General features: G+C 31.5%; 1 protein-coding gene across 1 annotated transcript in view; it reads right to left on the reverse strand.

The window, feature by feature from the left end:
- The window catches only part of LOC107447185 (protein Wnt-7b-like), a 150,826-nt gene that overhangs the window by 45,285 nt on the left and 87,029 nt on the right, over window positions 1-18,512 (reverse strand). Inside the window, 1 exon segment of the mRNA NM_001323817.1 lies at window positions 895-1,121. Within this exon segment, the coding sequence (NP_001310746.1) occupies window positions 895-1,121 (227 nt within the window).

Genomic DNA, 18,512 nt, shown 5'->3' on the forward strand with positions numbered 1-18,512 from the left:
CAGAACACAAGCAACTGCTCACTTGTTGGGTCTTTGTGCCAACTAAATTAAATGAACGCCAATTTACGATACTACCAATAATTTTATCAAAAAAATAACATATTTTATTTCTTAAACATTTTAGAACGCAACAACATTTATTATATATCTAACTCCGTTGCCAAAACGAATTCAAAACTAAAACTTATAATTTTTCAAAACACGTTCAAATAAATTATTTAAATTTTATGTCTCTACACACTCAAGCTCAAAACATTGAATGAACAAGAATTTCTACTTCTCGGACTAACGATATCGGGCAAGTGAAGAACCAATTGCTTAAACGATCCGGCAACGACATTGTCGTACACACATTTGTCGTCCGATTTTGTCGGTATCGTGTCGTGTAATGAAAAAGCGCCCTTATAAATTACTGTTTTTAAGATTTAACTATACCGTTTGTAGGGTAAAAAAAGCTTGCTTCGGTACTAACTTGATATGAAATTATAATTTTCAGAATTTTTCAACACTGAATTCCGATACGTATTATACCGCAGCTTTTACAGTGCACACAGTAAAAATATTTAGGGAAAAAAAACTAAACTGCTACAAAAGATTTGAGGAAATATTCTAAAGGTTATATCTAAAGGTATCTAATATATCTCAAGGTTTGAGGAAATATTCATAGAAGTTCTAAAAATTATAAAGCGCCATTTCTTCCTATCTAATAAAACAGCCCCCTTTACTTTCTATCATTTTTGAAAAGTATTATGCTGTCTAATAACACTAGTTAATTAAAAGTTGCTCAAAAATATCAAGAAAACGCTAATTAAAAACTTAACAAAAAATCCAAGGTTACGAGGATTAAAAGTCTCTTAAGTGCAAGGATAGAAATGAAAGGAGGGAAAAGCTTACCAATGACTACAACGTGTCCAAAGACATAGGAACTTCCGATTGCTGTGCAATTCCACCTTCTGTGACGGAACTGTTTTTGACACTCGTTTATACCCATTCGGGCACCGTCTCCCACAGCCACTATCAAATCAGGTCTCTCTTGGCACAATCTTTGCTGGGCCGGTGTCAGACCTGGTATCTTACTACAGATGATGCTTGCAGTAAAAGCAGCCGCCGTTGTCATCACCCTGTAAGAAAAATTTCTTCAGAAAAGAGCGTACACTGTAAAAAATGGATACTCTAATATCACGATATTTTCTCCGTTTTTTGACGATCCTGGAATATGCTCCGAGCAAATATTTCGTCACAGTGACGAATAACTATGGTCCCTTCCCCGAGAAAAAGACTATCATTAAAATTTAATAAATCTTATTAATTATTAAATTTTCGTTAAAATTTAATAATTAATAAGAAATATTTAGTCATTCGACTTTTACAATAAATAAAATAAGAAGAAACTCGTGGTTCTAATGTACTCGAGGTCAACTCCTTGACCACCATACAGTCAGATCAACTCGTCACTTTACTTTTGATCTTTTAGTCTTCATTCTAGTTTCGTCAATCTAGTTAACAATCTTCCATAATGCTCTCCGATGTGGTTCCGAGTTGAGGAAATATTTTCGTCATACATTTGAGAGTTTGCGTTATGTCACATGTCACGTGATTTCGCGACAAAATCATTCTCAAAATAAACGAAATACTGGTCACGGATTGCGGAATCGTCAAAAGTGAGAGTTTCATTTCTGAGAGTCTAGACGAACTTTGCGCATTCCAGTATTTTCTGACGTAAACACTGAAATACGCATAGTTAGTCCATGTAGCTATTGAATTGTTGTTGTCCAATCACGATATCATGCATTTTTCTCTAAAGATATTGTCATTCACATTGGTTTATAATGCTAAAAAGTTAAAAAAAAAGAAAAAAAGAAAGATTAAATACATTTCAAAATGGTTATCTGAGTATTTTTTTTTAAAAAGATGATACACAAGAGCTCGTAATCTTTAGTTTTAAGGATATAAAATATTGGACATGTTACATTACTTTTAAGTAAATCTTTTTCAATATTTTTTTTAAAATTGAAAGCTATTTAAAGATTTTTTAAATGTACGAGAGAACTGTAAAGTATCGTAGAATTTCACTTGATATCTAGTATTTATAAACTTAATAATTTGTACCAATGAAATTTATCCATAAATTCGTGCAATCAAGTTTAAAAAATACAATAATATGGTTCACCTTCGGAACCATATTAAGGTTGCAACAGATTCAACGAAACACTAGTTCAACAAGCTTCAAAATTTTCTAATGGTGTAAAGCAAAATTTTTGATCCTTTCTAAAATGGCTGTAGAAATTTTTTTAACATAAACGGTGTGTAATGTTTGGCAACTGTTTGGCGATCGTTCAGGCGCACTTGGCGCATTGTGTCACCCCTTCGGNTAAACGGTGCTATGGTGCCGCATTCTTTATATCAATTATTAGTGAAGGAGCTAGTCTTTCGCGAACAATAGCAGTGGTGACTCAGGGGATAGACCACTGATCTCCCAACGAGGTGAACCAGGTCCAAATTCCAGCGATGGCTAGTCGATACGAATTCCGCACTCTGCTCGCACAACACCTCCTAGAAGTAGAAAGGCCTCAGCACGGATCAAATTAGTAGTCCGATGTGACGAAGTTAACTGCGCAGTAGACGAAAAATAAGAAAGATGTCATCACGTTAGGGGTACTGAGCTGCGCAGTGGTTGAATATACAAAATATGTCATTACGTTTGGACTACTAAGAGATATTTATGGTAACCCGTGCTGAGGCCTGTTCTTTCTAGGAGGTGTTGGCTCGCACCTACCACAGCGCTGATGTAAAATATAATCAGTGGTAGACGAATCAAGGGTTAGAGTCCCCTTGTCATCAGGGTAACGGTGGGAGGTTTTCGTTGTCTTCCTTTAACGCAAATGCTGGTTATTTCCATCCCAAAGTCCTCCACGAAGGCAAATTTCTCCCAATATTTGATCCAGGAGTTCCCTAGCCTTCTGGATAGGGTTCAAAATGACAAGGTTATGGAGTTGAACATTGGTTGTCTTAAACCCAAAATTATGTTGGCTATTCAACGGCGATTATAAAATAGCAAATACGATTGTATTATACGATGCTCAAGTTGTGGTTCTAGAGGAGCGTTTGGAAGTAGTACAGAAAGTTTAATGAGGCATTGGAATGAGTTTTTCATCTTATCTCCCGACAAAGTTGGAAATAGCTGCCTACAATGCTAAAATGTCCCAAGCTCATACTTACTGGGGTTTGCTGGATTTAATAGCTTCTTTGGGATTTAATGGTTCTCCATGCTAAATATAGATTGAGAACTTCTACAATATCGCAGTAATCTCTTGAAAATGTAATATACAAGTGATGCTAAATACAGTTAATCTCTATTCTGTTGGGATGAACTACGAAAACGTGTTTTGCTTAATATAATAACGTAAAGTCACTTGGAAGGACCACATATAATAATAAATAAAACGAAGGAAATTATTTTAGCTTTATTAATTGAAAAGCTTTGTGAAAAAAACCAGGTAAGTGGTACTTTCAGGGAGGCTTTAATCAGGGTAAGAAAAAAAAAGTAGTCTTTGAACTATTTTATTACAAATTAATTAGAAGGCGGGACTTATAATTCTTTGTCTTATTTTGTTTACCACTGTCTAATTTGAAAAAAAAAATGCAAGCATATTAAAAACTAATGTGGATTAGTTAAGATTAAAGTGAAAGCGAAAACAAGTTTGTGGCATTAAACCTACCCATACTAATTCAACCTCTGAAGCTTATTTTCTTTGACTCATTACTTCTTCTAAAAATATCATTTATCTGGTTTTTCCACCATTCCGCTCTTCAGTTGTGGCCATAATTGAGTTTTCAGTTTTGTGCATAACTTCGTAGTGTTTTCCGTGCAGGGTCAATTGATTTTTTCTTTTTTTTTACTTATCTCATAAGAAGAACGAGCATGAAATAAAATTTTAATAATTATGACATAGATTTATGACATTAATATCTTTTTTATTCCAGTAATAATCTCTAACAGTAGAGTAACATTTAGAAGAGACAAAGTTGGGTTAAAAAAAGTAAACTAGTCTCGCTGGAGGCACTCAATCTCGATGGCATTCAGAATACTAGTTTTATTTTAAGTGTAGCCATTTTGCTCATAGATAAGATTTATAGCCGAAATCAGCATAATATTTCCTCTCTATACTTTTACTTGTGCTGTCTTTCCTACAATTTGCTACATTTGCTTATCTGGAGATGTAAGAAATACAAAACTGATAATATGCTGTCGAGACGAATAGGATAATTGAGTTGAAGTGGCTCTTCTAAGATTTTCTGTGTCCTCATTATTCTAGCTACACCATTCTGTGATGTCATAAATAGTCTAACAATCTGCAAATTAAGTTTTGCTGTATTTTATTGAACACTGTTTCATGAACTGTGGATCCATTATATAGTTTTAGGCTGAGAACTTTACACGGCATAATCATATAAGTCGAAATAAAATATTGATATTATAATGAGGGTAATTATTTGCATTATTTTGTGAATCATATTCACGTTATATCGCTTGAAATTTTAGAGCAGAATGAACAGTAAAATCAACTTTGCTTCCACTTGAATAAAAATACGTTTATATTTAACATATTTGTAACAACTGTGCACTAGAAAACCATAAAATGGCTTAAAGTTGGTATCTCAAAATATTTTTTTACAGTTTGAGCAACAGAATTTTTTTTTTTAAGTGAATCTTTTAAAGAGAAATTAATTTATACACTTTTTATAACCGTCGTTGAATAGCAGACGCAATTTTGAGTTTATGTCTTCCAATGATCCACTCCGTAACCTTGTAATTTTGAACACAATTCAGAAGACAAGGGAACTCTTGGATCAAATAATGGGAGAAATTTGTCTTCGTGGAAGACTTTTTGATGGAACTAACCCACATTTGCGTTACATGGAGAGGAAGACTACGAAATCCACCCACGGTTAGCCTGATGGCAAGGGCACTGTAACCGATGCTCCGTCTACTACTGAGGATATTTTACTTCAGCCTGGTGTGGAATACGTGCTATTGTTAGAACTCGAACCCGAGGCACCTCATTGGTTCGTGAGACCTCTATCCCCTGAGCACCACTGCTACAATCTTTACACTTTGTAAAAATTAATACCAATGAAGGTATACTTGATAATATAAAACTTTATTTGCTTCAAAAAATGTGACATGGTAATAAAAGCATATTTTGGACAATCAAAAATATGCAAAGCATATATCTATTTTTAAACGCTCAAAACATGTCTACTTTTTTTGCCATCTTCATATGTTTTTAAAGCAAATGAAGTTTTACTTTATCAAGTATGTCTTTCCACCTCAATTTCTTGGGGTTATTCATACAATGAAAGGCAGATTTTATGTATCATTAACTCAATAGAAATAACGCAAGCGTTCGTATAGTTAACTAAAATTATAGTTCTGAATACTAATTGGTACTTAATACGTAAAAATCTGATCATTAGAACCAGTTATTTGAGTAGTATTTTTTTGTTTTGTTATATATACATGTTGATAAAACCGAACCCTTACAGACTTTTTATTTTATTATATTTATTTAAAATTCAAATCTAGTTTTTGACAGAAATGTACAAAACTAGAAAAATTAAATTATTCGGCCCTTTAATTTCAATTCGAACCAGGAAGTTTTAAAAATATTGAACTCACTTAAAAAAAAGAAATAAGAGAAAATTTTCAAGAAAAAAAAAGACTATTTTTGCATTTGTAATTTAATGTTTTGTGGATTGAATAGGCAGTGTTTCAAGACAGATGTTCCTCGTATTATATGTTTTCTATTTCGCATTCACTTTTTTAATGATTACTTACAAGAATTAAATGGAATATTCTAAACTTAAAAACACCACTTATTTTCAAGATGTCTAAATCTATATTTTACACTAGTAGGCAAGATGTGTTAGCTATCTTGCATTTTAATTTTTCTCTACGTTTTACATTTGTGTGTTATTTTAATGCACTGTAATAATATTCAGCTGAAAACTGGTATTAGACCTCACCGCAAAAGAAAATTCACCATAATCATGTCGAACGAAAAATTGGTAGTTTTCTCAGCTTAAAATAAAATAATATGAATTAAATAAAAAAAAAAATATATGATTTATTTAAAATAAGATTATTACTCTTTTCTTTAAATTATTACGGAAAAATACCAGGAAATCATTTCACACCTTTTCCGACAATTCTGTCTAAAAAATATAGATATTACTGTTTCATTTTGTGGTTTGTAAAAAAGTTTTATAGCTTAATTGCGAAAAACTTTCCATTGATTCTCACTTTCTTTTGGGTTAAGCTGTTATTATCAGCTTTTGATATAATATATGATAAATCTGAATCTTTTGTCTTTAATTAACTGATCTGAATTAAGATTTTACTGATATGAATTAGATTAAAAATCTGAATTAAGACTTTTATAATATAAAAAACTTCCACTTTCGCTCCATTTAAGCAGGTATTTATCATCTTTTCCGAATTCAATGTAATTCCGCCAACGTTTTTTGCCCAATCTCCGATTTTAAGACACGTTTTATATCTCAAAATTGTCTAAGGTAATTGTCACCAATGGTAATTTGTATCAGTTTGAATTCTATTGCAATTTTTACCTTTTCCGGAATAAGTTATTTAGGCAAAATTCAATAACAATTCCACCCCTTGAACATACTATGCATTGGTTGATTTGCTGTTCAAATCTAGGAAAGGGTAATCAACGAAGGCGATATCATTCAATAGAATTAGAGCATTAATGAGACATAGAAGTATAAAATATCTGGACATTATTATCTTATGTTTGATCCTCTTCGCATTAATCATATTCTTATAAGTGAATTACATATATGATAATTTATATTAGTTTGAATCCTATTGCAATTTTTACCTTATCCGGATTAAGTCATTTAGACAAAATTCAATAACAATTCCACCCCATGAACATACTATGCATTGGTTGATTTACTGTTCAAATCTAGGAAAGGATAATCAATGAAGGCGATATCATTCAATAGATTGGAGCATTAATGAGACATAGAAGTATAAAATATCTGGACATTAATATTTTATGTTTGATCCTCTTCGCATTAATCATATTCTTATAAGTGAATTACATATATGATAATTTGCATCAGTTTCATTTCAACTCACAATTTTCACCTTATCCGGAATAAGTTATTTAGACAAAATTCAATAACAATTCCACTCCATGAACATACTATGCATTGGTTGATTTACTGTTCAAAACTAGGAAAGGATAATCAACGATAGCATTCAATAGATTTGGAACATTAATGGGACATTGAAGTATAAAATATCTAGGCATTAATATTTTATGTTTGATCTTCTTTGCATTAATCATATTCATATAAGTGAATTACATATATGGTAATTTGCATCAGTTTCAATTCTACTCGCAATTTTCACCTTATCCGGTAAAGGTGGAGAAGGTAATTTAGACAATATTCAATGACAATTTCTCCCTAAGCATATGCACAGATTGTAAATGGACTCAGTACCCGAACCTTGGAAAGGAAAGTCACCGAATTCGATATCATTTAATAGAATTGGAGCAGATGAATGGAATCCGCGATAGGTCAGGAGCGTGAGGTCACGCGTGCCCTTAGGAAGATTTAGAAAGAAAAGAGAAACGAAGAAAGAAAACAATCGGTTCTTGTGTGAAAAAAAAATTAGATTTGATCACCCTGCGGCTAATTAAGCAAAAGCAAAAAGGATTATCCAAAAAGGGTTGTTGAAGATCTCGAATGATTTTTTTTCTACCTTCGTCTGGGGAGGGAATATCTCTTTTGAATGTTCGATTAGATGTCTTTTTTTTTGTTGGTTTTATAGTTATTAGGTAGTAATAAATGCCTTACGAGGAATGATGAAATGTGTGTGATTCATTTTTACCCATTTGAAAAATATGCGTTGAGCTTCCGAACTTAAGGGAGGTAAATGTTCTTCTATTGTGAGGTAAAGTGGCGGTAATAATTGCTTCGCGTGAATGGCGGTTATTCGCAAATTCGCTATTTGAAGAATAATTGCCGAAGAGCCTTGGCTGATTATGAGACTGCAATTAAAGTAATATTTTGCAGTTTCGGCCTAATACGAAAATGAATTTTCATGTTTTGGTTTTATGATTTTTTTTAAATGAAATGAAAATTATTAAAGGAAATATATTTTTAATCTGACTCAACGGTTGTTTAGTGTTGATTTTGAACTGCTCGACACGTTTTGCGACGTTACTGTCATTAAAACAACAATTCACGGTTTCTCTCCGATACAAAAAAGGCTTCTGATTTTCAGTTTTTACATATTTTTAAATAAATTATTTAAAAAAAAAGATGTTTTAAAATAATTTCCCAGTATTAAATTCTAGCAATGTTACACGTTTTGCGACGTGAGTGTAATTAAAAATATTTTACAGTTTATCTCTGATACGAAAAGCGACTCAGTGTTTAAGTTTTTAAATAATTTTTAAATCAAGCTGAAACTATTTTGGGAAATGTGTTTAAATTGGTCCCATAATTTAGTGTTTAAACCTAACTGCTTAATACGGTTAGCGACGTGACATAATTAAAAAATATATTTTCACCATGATGCAAAACAGATGATGAAATGACGAAAATGAAATGACTTCGTATTTCGATACATACATGTTTTTTGATTACCTTAAATTATTAAATGAATTACATTCCTCATTACAGTTTTTTTAGAGTTGAACTGATTGCAGGATATGTGATATCAGTAATTGAAGTTATATTTTACAGTTTCCCTCTAACAGGAAAATAAGATTCCGTGTTTTACTTATTATGTATTTTTGCAATTACATGGAAATCATTAAATTAAGTATGTTTTAAAATTGAGTCTACAGTTAAATGGTGTTGAATTCCAAATGTACGAAATAGTTTGCGACGTAAGTATTGAAAGTCATGATTTTAATATCTTCCTCATGATTTTGATATTGTTTGTAAGGAATTCACAAAATAAAATAAGCATTTCTTTTCTTTTTTAATGATTTAAATTTTTTTTTCGGGAGAAGTAAGAATATTGTCGCTAGGCAATTTTTTTTAAAAATAGTTTTTGAATTTAGTTTACAAGCTTAGCTTCTACAAAAATAGTCCCCCGTGTATCGACTTTTATTAAGATTTTAAATTGTAAGGTGGAAATTGATCAGGAATTGTGAACTATGAACATGAGAATAATATCTTAGCAAAATAATTATACCGTTCTTTATTTTCTTAAATATTTATAAAAAAACTAAATTACTCATCATTTGATCAAGTTTACGATAACAAAGAGACAGTAATTGCTAATTTCCATTTAATCATGCTTAATTTCTTTCCCCAAACAGTTTTACCGCAATTTGATGGTACACGATATTTGGAATAATATTGATTGAAAAATTGCTCTTGTAGGGGTTAATGGACAAATTGTATCCAGAAAAGCATCATTAATACATATTTACTTTTTGGTTATAATTAGGGGTATTTCTCTGGAACAAAGTAAATGGAATTCAGGTAGCCAACCTCGCCAAACACGCGCTGCATGGAAACATCAGCATCATATATTTTTCCTAAGTGACTGAAGCGAATTTTTTCAGCACAAAGTAATCATCGAAAGATTCATGATTGCAGGTTTTAATGTCATAAATTTTCCATCGTGGTGAATCCCTATTCAATGAAACCTATACAAGATCAACCGCAAGTTCATCATTTTTACATGAACTGGAAAAAGGATGGATAATAACATACACAAGCTTTCACTGCTGTCAATCGGTACAATTTATGGAGGATACCAGACTCCTTTTTCCAGCATTTGGCATAAACCTTCTCTCTTTTTCTCGCTTTCAAATTCTGCGCCAGAGGGAAATTAGATATTCGTACGTGGTGCGATTATTAAATGTCGCCGAGTTTTGATTTCTTGGCCGTGAAAAATCTGTACCTGAAAGTCGAATAATGAAAGATGAAGAAGTTGAAAAGCTGAGGCATCAAGACTGACCTTTAGTGTTCGAGAATGAATTTCAAAAGATAAGTGGAATTTTGTAGTTTGCAGAAGTCATAAATAAAAAAGTTCACTGATCTTTAAGAAAAATTATTTATTTTTCCAGTGCTAGAATTATTCTAGCGTTAGAATTACCAAACTAATTTTTCCTTTTTTTACGTCCCATTCTTGTACAATCTGTTTCTAAAGAAAAAAAGTTTTCGTCAAGGAAAAAAAAAATCAGTTTTAATGTCTTAAACTTGAGTTAAAGCTATAATTTAAAATTATAAATACCATCTTACCGTGAAAAATTATTTGAGATATAGCAAGTAACGTAAATCTTTAAAAAGCTATTAAACTCCTTTTCTAAAAAAAATCACCACTTTGGTGAGAATTTTTAAGAAATCCTAAATGAAAAACCATCAACTCGAAAAGAAGCGGAGTGATTAAGCCTAACCATGTGATTTGAATCATATTTAATTGGATACTTGTAAGAGACGTGACGCAAGTGTATCGAACCTGGCTGGCTTCTTAATCGACAAATACCATGATTTATCTACAATGACGTCACTTGCAGGTATCCAATTAAATTTTCTGTATAAGGCGCAATAACAGACTTAATGATTAACAAAGAAATAAACAGAAAATATAAAGCATCTACCTTAAACACTGAACATTTGCAAATAAAATAGGGGAATATCATCGGTGATAGGCTGATCTTGGGTCGGAATTCCCTTGACATCGTGTCAATCCCGAAAGGTTTCGTGGTTTTCTTCTCTATGTAGCACAAATTCAGGTTAGCTCGATCAAAAAGTCCTCAACCAAGGCTAGTTTGTCCGAGAATTTAAATTAAATGTTCCTTTTTTTTGTGGATTGGGTTCAAAATTTCAAAGCTTCGGAGTAGAGCAGTGATGGTCGTAAACCTAAAATGGGTTGGTAGTTCGGTTATAATAATGAAAAAACATTGCAGTAACAGTATGAGATGTTGTAGCAGTGCTACGTTTCCTACTTCGTAGCAATGTTACGAGATTGGCCCATGTTGCTCCCAGGAATATAACACTAGCTGTTATATTCTGAAGTTCAATCGCTCCTATAGATTGTTATGGTGATAATGAATTTAACCGAGTGAACTATGGATTCTACAGAAGGAACTGGGTGGAGTTGGTTAACTGAATTAAGTGGTGTAACAACTGTTAAACAGTGTATGGAACTTGGTAAAAAGATGGTTAAAACTCATACTTAAATTATATTATCCAAAAATTATCAATATGAAGCTTTTCAAAGACGCGAGAATCACAATTTTCAAAATTGTGGATCCGAAATGACAGTATTTAAGTTTCAAAAGTTATATAATTAATCGTAGTTATTACAACGACAAAGTTATATTTTATTGTTATTCTGTACATTTAATGTTGATATGTAACTATGTAACTATCATACGTAGATACCAAGAAAACTAACAAACAAAAGAATAAAGTAAAGAAGAAAAAGAAAAGAAAATATCAAGAAAGTGAAAAAAAGAAGAAATAAAAAAGGCAAATAAACAAAATTATAAATTATAACATCTGTATTCTAATATACTAGTTTCAAAGAAAATTTATTTTTTAAATAAATTATCTGTTTTATTGGAATGTTTTATATGATTATCACATTCTGTGTAAAAAAAGGAAATGTGTAAAAAAAATTATATATTAATTTATATAATTTTAATTATTTAAATATCGTTAACAACTAGGAGATATTTTACTATGGATTCGAGAACTTATGGCACTTTTTATAACTATCACCCTATTAAGAAACAAACGGATCACAGCTGAGTAATAATTGCTTGAACAGGTATTCAATGTTGTATAATTTAAAATCATTTTTTGGACCGATTTTCTTGATAATATCTTATGTTTTTGTGGCATGCTTCAAGATCTTTTTCAGACCAATCGTAATTTCAGAGTTTTTAGTCACATCAGATCTCCGGATTAATAACTTGTAACAATTCTAGGAGGCATATAATACTATGGATATAGTTTAACGTATAGTTTAGAAACATGGTTACTTCGCATCTCATACTTTACATCTCAAACTCTTCCACAAACTTTCTTTTTGAAAATTACTCAAGGATTAAGTAAATATATTATGCTTAAAATTGTACAAAACAGCACAAATAATATATGCAATTGTTAATTACCACTGACGCTACTCAACTAGTGTCTTTATTTCGAATCCCAGCGATTGGTGGTCATTCTAATTCCGCACCCGGTTCGCACCAATCACAGGGCTGATGTAAAATATCTTCAGTGGTAGAAGAATCATAGGTTAGAGTTCCCTTGCCACCAGGTTAATCGCGGGAGATTTTCGCGATTTACGTCTCCATGTAACGCCAATTCGAGTTAGTTCCATCTCTCTTAATACTTGATTCAGAAGTTCTCTTGTCTTCTGGATTGGATTCAAAATTACAAGACTATGGAGTTGAACATTAGTAGGTGTAAACCCGAAATTGAGCCAGCTGTTCAACGACGGTTATAAAATAAAATATTAGTTTCAGAGCCAATTGTGGGTTCAGGGGATAGAGCGTTTGTCTCCTTATGTGGTGAACTGAGTTCGAACCCCAACGATGGTTGGTCGATACGAATTCCGCACTCAAATCGCATCGTACGCAGTGCTGACGTAAAATATCCTCAGTGGTAGGCAGATCGTGAGTTAGCGACCCCTTGTCATCAGGAGTTACAATGCAATGTAGGAGTTAAAAACAAAATGCAATGCAGGAGGACCCCTTGCAATGCAGGGGGACCCCTGCATCCAAACATTGAAAAAACACACTGTCTGCTATTACTGAGTTTCTTCAAGAGGCATTTTGAAGCTATATCCATTTTTCATCTTTTATGCATCTTCATGCATTCCCATTTCTCATCATTTAGTTTAGAGTTATCTTATTTTAACAAGTTGCTGTAGCAAAGGGATGCGTCAACTATTTTGAGGTGCTGGCCATAAAAGCTAGGAAGTATTACGTTGAGGACCAGCAATAACATAAGTCTGCACTCGTAAAAGTTCAGGGTGTATTTAGATTCTAGCTTAAAAATACTAATATATATTATACATGCATAACTAAATTTTTCAAATAATAAAGATGATATCAAACAAATATATTTAATCTAAATTACTCTAAACATAGTTAAAAGATTAAAAAGTAAACAAATTACTATGACAAAAAAAAAAGAAAGAAAGGAAACTTAAAAAGTTTTATTTACATCAAAAGTTAACATCTACTATTATTTAGTTAGAAAACCAAATTTGTTACAGTTCCTGATATAGTATCAGATTAACGGGATTGGAATCTTAAAATTATATGCTTTATTATTTACTTTTCGAATAAGGCGTCTCCCCATTTATTTGTAAAATTTCGTAAGAAATTAATTTCTACTGAGAGATTTCATTTTATTTTATTTTATAATTTTATAACCGTCGTTGAACAGCCGACCCAATTTTATGGGTTTACGACTACTAATGTTCAACTCCGTAGCCTTGTAATTTTGAACCCAATCCAGAAGACAAGGGAACTTCTGGATCGAGTCGTATTGGGAGAAATTTGCCTTCGTGGAGAACTTTTTGAGGGAGCTAACCAGCATTTGCGTTACAAGGAAAGGTATACCACGAGAACCAAGGTTAGCCAGGCGGCAAGGGGACTCTAACCCATGATCAGTCTACCACCGAAGATATTTCACGTCAGCACTGTGGTCGGTGCAAGCCGGATGCGAAAATCGTATCGACTGGGATTCGAACCTGGTTCGCCTCATTGGAAGGCGAACGCTCTATTCCCTGAGCCATCGCGGCTCCTACTGAGTGATTGCCATGAACAGAACTTGCAAAATGAAATCGTTACAATCTGATACTCTGAAAAGGACCGAAATAAATCAGTAATATAATGTACAAAGCACAAACACCTAATGATTTTTCTATGACTTTCCCCCCCATATTTTTAGTGGTATTTTAGACAGTCCAGCTAAGTTGAAAGGTTTCACGGGCCATAGGTTGTGTATCTATGTAGTAAAAAACTTGACGAAGTAGGTGGCCGGAACTTGGCATAGTAGGTGGCAAAAAGTGACAATAACAAAATTTGGTAGGGGTTCTTGAAAAAAAGGAGTACGCTTTGTATAGTAACATGTTCAAGCATTAAAAATATTCAATCTAGATTCACTCTTATTTGTGGTCTTAAAATGTTTAAAGTAAATTTTTTTTTTAAATTTTGGGGAAAAAAAATAGCAGGCGACCAAAAGGTTTCTATGAAATGTGTATATTATCGATATCTTTCTTATATACATAAACGATCATAAGTCAAAATCTTCAGTGTTTCATGAATGGGGATCGATAGTTGTAAAAGTTGGTGAGGCGGGGTCTTGATCATACAGAATCGTTTGTAAATGACAGTATGATGAATAGGTAAATGAGAATGCAAAAATACGTCAGATACTAATGATAGCAAACAAAGAAAATAAAAAAAAATATCAGACAGAAGTGATGCATCATTTACATAATTGCCTTCTCAGGGAATTGCTCTCCTGAACTTGACGTAGTAGGTGGCAAAAAGTGACATTAACAAACTTTGCTAGGGGTTCTTAAAAAAAAAAAGGAGTTATTACCTGCGACTTAGATTCTTTGTTTAGTCACGTACAAAGAAAGTCATTATTCAAAGTTTCTTCAAATGAATTCCGAAAAGCATTTCGAGGTGGATAATTTGATTTAAATAGTTCTATAGAATGTACATTTGAAAGTTTTTACAAAATGTATGAATAATGTATGCAGTAATTGCTGGTTAACAATCTTTGACTATTAAATAAACAGCTTATTTTGCTTTTATATTACTGTTCAGAGAAATTTCATATGTTATTTTAAAGCTATTAACCTGTCATTTATTAATATCTTAATGGTTTTCAGAACTGTCAGCGTTTAATGCTTTAAATATTTTTTATAACTACCCTAGAATCATATTTATGCGCATTTTATTTTAATAGTAGGAAATTTATGCCTCTAAATTGTTATAGTTGAACCGGAAGGAATTTCTATTTTCACTAATTTTATGTTAATTTAAAAATTATCTAGTTTTACAAAACTTTTTTTTTTGTGCTTAGCTTTGCGTTTACTTGATTTTTCATGATTACGTTTAAAAAAAGTTATGACCAGATTATTGAGTAAATATAATGGATACAGTCGTATCATCTATCTGATCTATCGTTGGTTGCGATGTTGAAGTTTGGAGAGAGCGGAACCAGCTCAGGCGCTGTCCACGTTGTCTGACTGAGGTCAAACGACGTGATTAGCTGTAACATTCAGTCTTTCATTCATTTATTCATTCACACAGTTCCTTCTTTTTATTTCAGTTTCATTTTTATTTATTCATTCCTATTTTCGTAATTGCATTCTTTCCATCATTCCACTGATCTTATCTTTATTTATTTTATTTTTTGAACATATAAAAATGTACATTGATACCAAACATATAAAAATTTCGATTTATAACATTTTCCAGAAATATACGGTTCTCTTAAAGTCACGAAATTATACGGTTGTCAAGAAAATATACCGTTGGCAAGAAAATATACGGCATAAAAAATATACGGTTGTTATAATGTAAACATTATTTCAAAAATTTCGATTTATTACATTTTCCAGAAAATATAGGTTGTCTTAAAGTCACGAAATTATAAGGTTGTCAAGAAAATATACCATTGTCAAGAAAATATACGGCATAAAAAATATACGGTTGTTATAATGTGAGCATTATTTCAAAAAAAATTAGAACAAATTTAAAATCCAATAAGTTTTTTTATGCAAAATATGCATTTAATATTTCAGCAGTGATAATAGCTGTTTAAATTTAATATGTTCTCTTAAAATTAGTCAAAAATTTTTAACATTTAAAAGAGTTTAAAAAAGAACAAACAAGCAATTTCGTTTATTTTCCAGCATATTTTATTTCAGCCCAAATCATGTTCAGTGTCGTAATTTAGAAAAAAAAAACTTTTTTTTTTTTAGTTTTGAAGAAATATTAACAGGAAAAAAATATATAATTACTGTATTATAGAAATACAAGGTGTGTGTAAATTGGGATGACAGTATGAAATGTAGCAAATTTTAAAGGATCATTAATCTCCTAAAGAAAATTCATTAAGCATTTTAAACTGTCACTATGATATAGCGAAGAGTATGAAGGGTGGGGCAAATGTTTGTTTTGAAACAGGCAATTTTTAAGAACTCAATTCAAAACCAGTTTTTATTTTTTCAATATCATGATCTCATTTCTAAATTTTAGAATTGGGTGGTTACCTATACTAAATCTTTAAACGTTTTGCCATCGATATGTAATAACTATTTTTTAATCTACACTATATCGTATTACCTCCAGCGCCGATTGTGTTTCCAAATAAAGAGCAAGGTGAAAAATGAGTTTCCCAATGCGATTGATATCACTGACTTCAAGATTTATTAATCGATTTATTTGTTCATAACTCTGCACTATTTGTTCTTATTCATACTTTTAGTGTCCTGCTTATGGTTTGAAATGTGTTATTACGTGAAAATAGTTGGATAATTACATTGCGCTGTTTCTAAGAATTTTTTTTGTGTACACTTTGTTTTCTTGCAAGGAAGGTAATTAACTTTACATATCGAGTGTATCACGAACCCAGTTGTAGACACAGCCTAGCCTCATAGAAAGTAAACAGCTTCCATGGAGCTGTAGTAGTTGATAAATGGTCAGTTAGTAAACAGCCCCATGAAAAAACTCTTTAATTTCATGAGCAGAGCGAACACTAAATAATTTATATTTAAATATTGCGCTTGGTACTTTCGTAAATTTCAAAAGGCTGAATGTCTAATGCTACGATATAAAATTGAAGAACTTCTATAGCAAAGGAAAACATTTAAAATTTATGAGTTAAATTTTATTAGATTGGAATTAAATTAAGAAAAAACAAAAATTCTGTAAAAATTAAAAACAAAACAAAACAGTTACAATAAAATCAATTGAAATTAATAGCTGAAACTAATGAAATGAAGTGTTGAAGCTCAAGAAATTATATTTTTAAATTAATGAAATTTATTGTTTATAAAAATAAATTTGATTCATGTTACTTTTTTTCCAGATAGCTAAAAACTAATAAAATTGTGACTTGAACTATTTTTAGTTTATTGAAGTTATTTAGTTTATATATATATATATAGTTTAAAATATGTTTAATCTACCAGGAATTTAGAAATATTACATGAAATGAAACAAAGTCTCATTTTAAACAATGTTCTAAAAACTGAAACAAAATGTGAGAAAAGTAAGAATAAATGACACTCTAAAGGCATTGGGTTAATAACTGTTTGTGAAAAATAAATATCGGTGATTAAAAGCATATTAACCCTTTTTCGACAGTTGAGATTGGTCGCGAGAAAAGAGGACTTTTTACATAGTAGTTTATAAAATATGATTTCTGGAAATAAAGGATGATTTTCGTACTTGCGCCAAAAAGTCACTAAATTTTGGCGACAAACACGCAACGGCACGAAACAGAAAAAAAAGAAAGAAAAAAAGGAAAAGAGCGCACAAGGCGACGACCAACTTGAAGGGTATAACTCATTACGGCCCTTGGGGTAAAATCTTTTTCATTTTTTTAACTTTTGCATGTACAAGAATATTTTGGTGCTTTGGCTATTGTAGTTGGCGTGAACAGGTACCGATATGAAAATGTCGCCGTAAATAAAATGAAAAGATTTAATTACAATTAGAGATTTAAATTCATGATATATGTATTATCTTTTTTAAAATCTTTTTTGATAAATTATCTTATTTGATTCTTTTTAGAAAAGGATGTCAATTTGTTATTTGGTAATGTTATTCATCTAAAAATAGACAAAAACAAATATGGCAAAGTTTGGGTTCCAAGTGTATTTAAATAATCGATTTCGGATAATATAAAAAATAAAGTCTCTAATATGAGCCAGAAAGAGTGCTCTGGCAGTTGACAGGTAAAACTAATTACTCATCTTAGATCTGATGCCGATCTAGTTTGGAAGTGAAAATGGTGACAGCTTTAGAGGTGTGATCTGCAATATGACGTATTAAAAACTCCCACCAGATTATCGAAGAGAGATCTCGACAACCCAGTAGGTGGGGTTCTGTTTATTTAAGGTGGTGTCTTTAACACTTCCGGTTTCTTATCCTTGATGCAAAAGCTCTATGGTGGGGTAAAAGTCACGCATGGATTAAGTATTTATCTTCCAATTTGAAATAAAATGTAGCAAATTTATGATTTAAGTTTGAAAGTTATTCTAGAAAATTCGATTGAATTGTCAGGCGGCATTAAATGTTTGTTTTCCTTGTAATATCCAAATATTTTGAATTTTTTTTTTGTTGAAAATTTTTGAATTTGACTTCCCAATTAAACTTGCTATTGTGCGAGACTTATAAAAACAACCTGAATAAATATTTTATATAACAATACGAGTATTTGCATTTATATAGTTTCCTCATTATTCC

Source organism: Parasteatoda tepidariorum, chromosome 5 (assembly GCF_043381705.1).
Source record: "Parasteatoda tepidariorum isolate YZ-2023 chromosome 5, CAS_Ptep_4.0, whole genome shotgun sequence".
Taxonomy (NCBI): domain Eukaryota; kingdom Metazoa; phylum Arthropoda; class Arachnida; order Araneae; family Theridiidae; genus Parasteatoda; species Parasteatoda tepidariorum.